The sequence below is a fragment of the Gracilinanus agilis genome, unplaced genomic scaffold (assembly GCF_016433145.1).
Source record: "Gracilinanus agilis isolate LMUSP501 unplaced genomic scaffold, AgileGrace unplaced_scaffold53394, whole genome shotgun sequence".
NCBI lineage: Eukaryota > Metazoa > Chordata > Mammalia > Didelphimorphia > Didelphidae > Gracilinanus > Gracilinanus agilis.
In genome coordinates this window covers 1-7547 of record NW_025388459.1, presented here as the reverse complement: position 1 = coordinate 7547, position 7547 = coordinate 1, and the positions used below count along the sequence as shown (strand labels likewise).

At 43.6% G+C, this 7547-nt stretch overlaps 1 protein-coding gene across 1 annotated transcript; it reads right to left on the bottom strand.

Moving 5' to 3' along the window:
- Positions 1 to 639: 639 nt before the first annotated feature.
- ATP5MC2 (ATP synthase membrane subunit c locus 2) lies at positions 640 to 7350 on the bottom strand. The gene is made up of 5 exons (XM_044684581.1): positions 7271 to 7350; positions 4666 to 4734; positions 3400 to 3477; positions 2228 to 2421; positions 640 to 929 (listed from the first exon to the last, which is right to left on the bottom strand). The coding sequence occupies exons 1-5, from the start codon at positions 7334 to 7336 to the stop codon at positions 815 to 817; spliced, it is 522 nt and encodes a 173-aa protein (XP_044540516.1). The 5' UTR covers positions 7337 to 7350; the 3' UTR covers positions 640 to 814.
- Between the last annotated feature and the right edge of the window lie 197 nt (positions 7351 to 7547).

Sequence of the window (7547 nt, the reverse complement as noted above, 5' to 3'; positions counted from 1 at the left end):
TTTGTTCTTTCTCATCCTTGCCTATATATCTCATTTAAGGAAATGAAACAGCAATAGCAAGAGATCCTCAGGATTGTGCAAAAGCTTTACAAAATAGAGCAATGCGATAGATTCCAGAGCACCAAAGAGGATCCTTAGACCTGGTTTGGCCATCAGTGAGTCGTGATCCTAGCTGTTATTTCTCTCTTGGACTTCAGTTTTCTTAGCTATAAAATGAGATTGGTTAGGTAACTCATTCAGCAAGCCTCTATGCATGTTGCTCTGTGGGTGATGTTGGGGCTGTAGCAGACAGGTTAAGTGGGAAGTAACCAGAAAACTGCTGTGATAGTTCCAATAATGAGAGTCTCAACAAGATTAAGGCAGAAGGAATGGAAAGGAGGGACAGTAGGTACTGTAAGCTGATGTTGTAAAGTCACTGGCTTAAGCATCCAAGATGAGTAACAAACAGTGCTAACAAATATAAAAAAGTATAATCTCTAAAATTCGGCTTCATTTTCCTGAGACAGATTTTCCTAATGCTCCTGGGCTTTTGCCTCTCCTTTTTCACCATCGCCATCCTCCAACTTCTCAATAAGGCCCTATTTAGCCAAAAAAAAAAAAAAAATGGCAGAGAAGAAGCAATACACAGGAGACCCAAGAAACAGCTTATTAATACAGTATTTATTTGTCTTCCCTCTGTCAAACCCTGAGCCCACAGCTTTCCCCAGGGCTGCCTGGGGAGATGGAGGGGGAGGTACACACTGGCTGGACAAGTCACAGAAGGACCAGGAGGAGGAGGAACGTTCAGAAACGTTGAGGGGTAGAAATGGCTCCATCACATGGCGAAGAGGATGAGGAAGGCCACCATCAGGCAAAAGAGCCCCATGGCCTCAGACAGGGCAAAGCCCAGGATGGCGTAGGAGAAGAGCTGCTGCTTCAGGGAGGGATTCCTAGGAGGAGGAAAGGTAGGTGAGTCTGGTTTCCTGCCATAAAAGGGAGAGTAAAAATATAAATAGGAAAGGAGTGGGGAAACATGTTCTCTCCAATCAATCCTGATTGGTCTTTTAGAGTAAAAAGACCACACCAAAGTCTGGCGATGTGGCCAAGTCTTAACCCAGTTATCAGCTCCAGATACTAGGCCATCCACTGCTTTGCAGATTTAATGGGAATATGAGCCAATCCATGGTTCATCAGCATTTTCTTATCCAAATATTGCCACCTCAAAAGGGGAAAGAAAACTCACTATGCCTATTATCTAGCTCTATTCAGCACTGAGCGAATTTAGTAGCCAGGCCCCACAATAAGCCCTCCAGAATGGAACAGACTACACAGTTAAGAGGATCAGTGGATAAGGTGGCCTTCCTTCAATTCAAATATGGCCAGAACATAAGGACCTTACATCAGGGGGCAGCTGGGTAGCTTAGTGGATTGAGAGCCAGGCCTAGAGACTGGAGGTTCTAGGTTCAAATCTGGCCTCAGACACTTCCCAGCTGTGTGACCCTGGGCAAGTCACTTGACCCCCATTGCCTACCCTCACCACTCTACTGCCTTGGTGAGGCAATACACAGTATTGACTCCAAGACGGAAGGTAAGGGTTTAAGGGAAAAAATAAAATAAAATAAGGACCTCACATCTCTGACAAAAGGGGATCATTCTAGTTTGAAGTTGAAGAAACAGCTGGGAAGACAGGAATGCAACAAGGAACAGTATAATCCCAGTTTTGGTGATGCTTCTCATCAATCCTAGTTTGCTCAGTTCTGGTCATCAGGGAGGTTCTGACTGGCACATTAACAACGACTTGTATTCTTGTCTTATAACTATGCCCAGGACAACCAGGGCTCCTTTGTAAAAATCCAGGAAAATAACCCTATGTCCCCACTGGTATTAAAAGAACGTACTAATCTCTGGAGGGTTAATTTAGTTTTAGCAGTGAGTTGCCAAAACTCTATAGGGAGCAGATAGTCTCAGAAACCCAGTGCCAGCAGGGCATGCTGAAGTGGCAATAAGGTATACCCCTGGGTTGTGGGATAGCAACAATGAAAGGTGGTTTGGAAGCTACTGATTGGGGAAAAGGGGAAGCCAGAGGTGGTCCCAAGGAATAAGATGAAGATCCACAGAACCAAACTTTGCTCCTGTTTCAGAGATAAAGTATCTACTCAGAAAGTGTCAGCTAAGTTCATACTCTTAACCCCATATTAACCAACGAGGGATTTGACACTACTCTTCTACTCTTCTACCCTCACCTTACCTGGCATAACCAATGATGAGACTTCCAAATACAGTCCCAATCCCAGCTCCAGAGCCAGCCACCCCCACAGTGGCAGCTCCAGCTCCGATGAACTTGGCTGCTGTGTCAACGTCCCTTGAGACGGCGCTAGTTTGGAATCCACATCTGGGAATGAGTGAAGTCAGGGGACCGGATGCTGCCAAGGTGCTGAGGTTCTGTGAGACAAAGAAATAGGCTGTAGGGGAAGGCACCTTGAAAGACACCACAAGTTTTGGCACCATAACAACACCCTGTGACCTGCGCTACCAGGTTTTGGTGATTGGCCCCTCAAAAATGTAAAACATCCTTCATACGACCAGAAAATTCTGATATATGGATAAGTAAAGCAGAGGAAGGAAGACCTGAATGCATTCATGTACGGTCAACTACCTGAGCATTAAGATGTCTAGAAGCTGGAGTAAAGTTTGGTGCCCCAGGAGAAGGTATCTCCCTAAAAACCCAAGAGCTATGATTTCCCCATTGTAGGTCTAGGCAGGGACAAGGCAGCTCTCAGTATTACAAATGAGCCGTCGTTTAGAATGTCACTAAAATAGGGGGCAGCTGGGTAGCTCAGTGGATTAAGAGTCAGGCCTAGAGTCGGGAAGTCCTAGGTTCAAATCTGGCCTCAGACACTTCCCAGCTGTGTGACCCTGGGTAAGTCACTTGACCCCCAGTGCCTACCCTTACCACTCTTCTGCCTTGGAGCCAATACGAAGTATTGATTCCAAGACAGAAGGTAAGGGTTAAAAAAAAAAAAAAAAAAAAAAGAACATCACTAAAGTTCTAGAGCAGGGGTTTAAAATCCTTTGGCAATCTGGTGAAGCTTATGGACCCCTTCTCAGACTCATATCTTTAAACACATAAAACAGAATGCATAGGATTATAAAGGAAAACAATTATATTAATACAATTATCAAAATTAAAAAAAAAAAGTGTATGGACCCCAGGTCAAGAATCCCTCGTCTGAAGAGTGGGCAGGATTTACCACTACCTTCTCAACCTTCATTTAAAACCAGTGGCTCCCCCAACACCCCCAATACCAAAGTCCCACTAATCTGGGTTGGTATCAGGATGCCCCCTGCTGGCCCAAGGAAGTAAGCACTCTTCCCTCTGCTGACCCCTAGTCAAAAAGCCCAACTTCATTGTCAAGTTACCTCATCTGTCCGAACCTCTGGCCGTCTCAGTACCACTGCAGATACCGGTCGACTCAGCAGCTGAGAGCTGCTCCTCACCTGGCAGAAAAGAAGCAGCAAGGAGTTTGTCAAGGAGGTTGCCTGGAATATTCCTGGTGGCTGCCTTACCATAAGAAGGTAATTCTTCCTATCATCCATTTGTCAAATTTTAGATAACACATACATATCCTTCCCTATTCTAGGGGCATAGACTGCCAGACCCCATGCTGCAAGAAGACCCTTCAGAAACCCTGCCTGTGGGAACTAGGAGGCAAATTTAAATCCCTTTCTCACTCACTCCAAAAGCAGAAAGAGTCAAGACTGGTCATCATGTAAAGAGAAAGCCAAGAATCAAGGTAGAAAAGGGAAGTATTTTTAAAGACATTCCCTAAGAGAGTTGAAATCACCAAGTATCTTGCTCAAAATTCAATCTTCCTGCACAGCCTTCAGAGATTAATCAACCCCAAATCTGAACACACTTTTACTCCAAACAATGTCATTAATGATTTAAATATAGCAGACTCTCAGTAAATGTGGATTAACCAGCAGGCACTACTTTTTCTGCAATGCCAAGAGAAGAGTTTCAGTTTTCAGAGGCACTCAAGAGGTTAGAAAATTTGTCTAGACACTCCCTTGATACTTTAAATACTAGAGATTTCACTGCTTTGGATACTTCACTGATACAAATCACCCCCCTTCTGAAGCTAGAAAAATTCATCACTCTGCAGCGAGCCTGGTGTTACACCTCTAGGAATGGAGCAAGACTGGTCATCATTAAATACACCATTAATTACTGGGCCGGCCAGTTACCTTTCCTTTCTGTCTTGGTCAGACCTGCCAGACTGTGCTTTGCTGGCATAGCTTTAGAGAACTAAGGGTCACAACCTTCAATGTTCCTTCTATAATACATAAGAGTCATCAAGGTAGGGCTTCAGAGTGACACAAAACCACACACAACCACCACTGAGTGCTTAGGTTCCAAACCCAGATTCCCAGGTCTATACCCCACTTTCCCCAGGGAGTTGCTTGAATTTGGGACTCAAATAATGTTCACTTACCTGACTGAAATCACTTCCATATCAGACTACCATATCAAGGGAGTCCCAGAGGGTGTCACTTCCCTAGGTGAAAGTACCCCTCCCCACAGCCTAGCTGTGAGGAACAAGGTCTGTTGAAGTTGTAGGTGAAGGATGGAACAGGTTTTGTTCCTTTCCCCACCCACCCCCCATTTGATTGCCATCTACTCACAAGGACAGGGGTAGAGATGAACTTGGCGCAGGCGTACATTCTCAGGGGGTGAGGGGCAAAGCAGAAGAGCTGAGGGCATAAAAGCAGTGTTAGAAATCAGAATTACTCCTCAATTATACAAAGTAAACCAATAACAGCTGAAAGGATACTCAGAAAACTCAACTGTAATAGCAGGGAGGTTTCAGAAAAAGGACCAGTACTCATTTCAAAAAGGAGAAAACAAGTGAATCAGAAAGGACATATCCCATTCCAGTCTTACTGAAATTAGACAAAGAATCTTGAGTCCCCTCAGGAACATCAAGACACCATACTTATAATTTATAGCACCTCAGACCAAGACTTCACCCTTTGAAGACTTGAGTTCAGTATGAGGAAAACATGGTCTTAAGTCTCAGAATAAATATACTCCTTATTAACAGTTTCTGATAACTGCTGCCCCATGTCCAATTTTTAGAAGCATCTTCTCAAAATTTCCCTTCATCCCAGGTCCTAGTACTCTTAAATTACAGTTTAACTTAGAATATTACCCAGAATACCCTTTATCTGGTCCTTTTCCAAACATTGCACAAAAGGAATCCTCAGATAACAGCACCATAATATAGCAGTACTTTATACACATTTTTCAGAGGGGTTAAATACACTCTTAAGAACTAAAACTCGAAACTAGGTCTTCTGATGTCAAGTTTGGTGTTCTATACCACATTGTGTGGATCTATGAGTTTTAACAAGAGGAATTTCTGTGCTTTTGGAAATCATGAACAGTGATGTAGAACTCATAAGTTTTGTTGCTGCTTAACTTGGAACCACTTGCGTATCCAGATGCTTTTTTTTTTATCCTTTATCTTCCACCTTAGAATCAATACTATGTATTGCTTCTAAGGCAGAAGAGTGCTAAGAGCTAGGCAATGGGGTTAAGTGACTTGCCCAGGGTCACATAGCTAGGAAATGCCTGAGGCCAGATTTGATCCTTAGATCTTGGTCTCCAGGTCTGGCTCTCAATTCAGTGAGCTACCCAGCTGCTCCCTGCTTTGATTTTTAAATGGAAGAGAGCCATAGTGGGGACAGGGCAGATTAGTGCTGAAAAGTTGATAATATTGTAATAAGCAAGACTAAACCATAATAATCATCACTTCCATACCCTGAGAGGTCAAGCCGCATGGTAGCTCTAAGACCTTAAATCCAAACTCTTCACATTTAAATTCTGTTGCAATCTAACTCTGTCCTGCCTTATGGTTCAGTTTAATCAAGGATCACTTAAAGAAGCTACAAAAAAAAAAAAAAAAAAAAAAAAAAAAAAAAAAAAAAAAAAGTGCTGAAATGATTAGTAATTCCTTAGAGAATTTCACCTCCTACTTTGAGAAAAGCAGCTGTTAGATGCTACTAATAGGTCTTCTCCAATAGATCAGTGCTCCAAAGTTCCACAGGCAATTTCTTTGAGACTTCACAGAAAGTATGTGTTTCACAGCGAGTTTGTGGAGGTGAAAAGAATTAGACTTCAACAATACTTACATTTTAGGACTTTGGTTTTAAGGAAGGGGTCCTTAAAACTTTTTTGTATCAGGAACCCCCCCCCTTTGGCAATCTGTGAAGGATTATAGACCCTTTCTCAAAACATTATTAAATACATAATATAAAATATGTAGATTAAATGTGAAACCAATTATATTGAAATAGTTTTTTCAAGAAAAAACTAATAACTTAAAGAGACCTCAGGTTAACAATTTTTGCTTTAAAAGGCCTGCTTGCTCCTTATAACAATGACAACTAGAAAACTGATATTACATGTAATTGGGAAAACAAAATATCTTTTTAAAAATGGCAACTATTTAGTATAAATTAGTTATAACTCCACTCTTCATTTTTTCAGTGCCTGACCTATTTTGGTCTTCCTTGGTTTGAAACTATTTTGCTCAGGTACATAACTCGAGTCCACATTGGCCAGTCTCCTCTCTGTTTAACATCTGACATTTAGGATCTAATAGTGTATGTACCTTCAAGGCAATGGCCCTAAGTGGGGCAAAGGTTATCTCTACTGGCTTACCACACATGGACTGCATGCTCCCCCTTTTGGAAGAGTAGAAGTGTTTAACTTCTACTTTAGCTTTAGCTAAGTTTCCTTCCTTCCATTTATGAGTTTGATCTGATCAAGGGCATTTGGAGAAAACACACTCAGGGAACTGGAATAAGCAAAGAAAGATACAGGACAAGGTGAGTTCAATTTAGATTTTCCTTTGGGTTGACCTTGGCTGTCCCTTTGGCTTATTCCTGAGAAGGTCGTTGTGGGGTAGGAGGGAGCCATTCCCTTTGCAGAGATAATATCCAACAGGCTGCTTTCTGTTTAGAAAACTTAAAGTTGCCATTGTCCTGTGAGAGGCCCTGCCTCTGAGAGAGAAATACAAGGGCACCCCATAACAATCAGTTCCTATCCTACAGCCCCTGCGTGGCCTTAGCTGTCACTTTGGCTGCTTCTCTCCAAGGCTCTCGATTTCGGCTGGTCAGAGGACTAGATCTGGGCTCACTTGGGACCCCTCAGGGGTCTGATTGAAGGTCTGCACAAGACACGTTTAGAACCCCGTGATGTAGATAAAGGATCAGGATATCTTACAGCCGCCCTAGGGGCCTCAGTTAGTGAGGGTCCTGGGGGGCTCAGCGCCCTGGGAGGACGAAGCATGCTCCTCACGTGGGCGCGCCAGCTTCCGGAACTTAGAACCGGGCCTGCAGGCACAGATATCGTGGCCTACGGGGCCCCTGAAGGTCCAACCGGCGCCGGCGGGGGGGGGGAAGGGGGGCGAGCCTCGGACCTGGCGCCAGCCTCGGGAAAGGCAGCCTGCTTTGGGACCTAAGCGAGGGGTTCCCAGGTAGGCAGGGGGCAGAATGAGTGA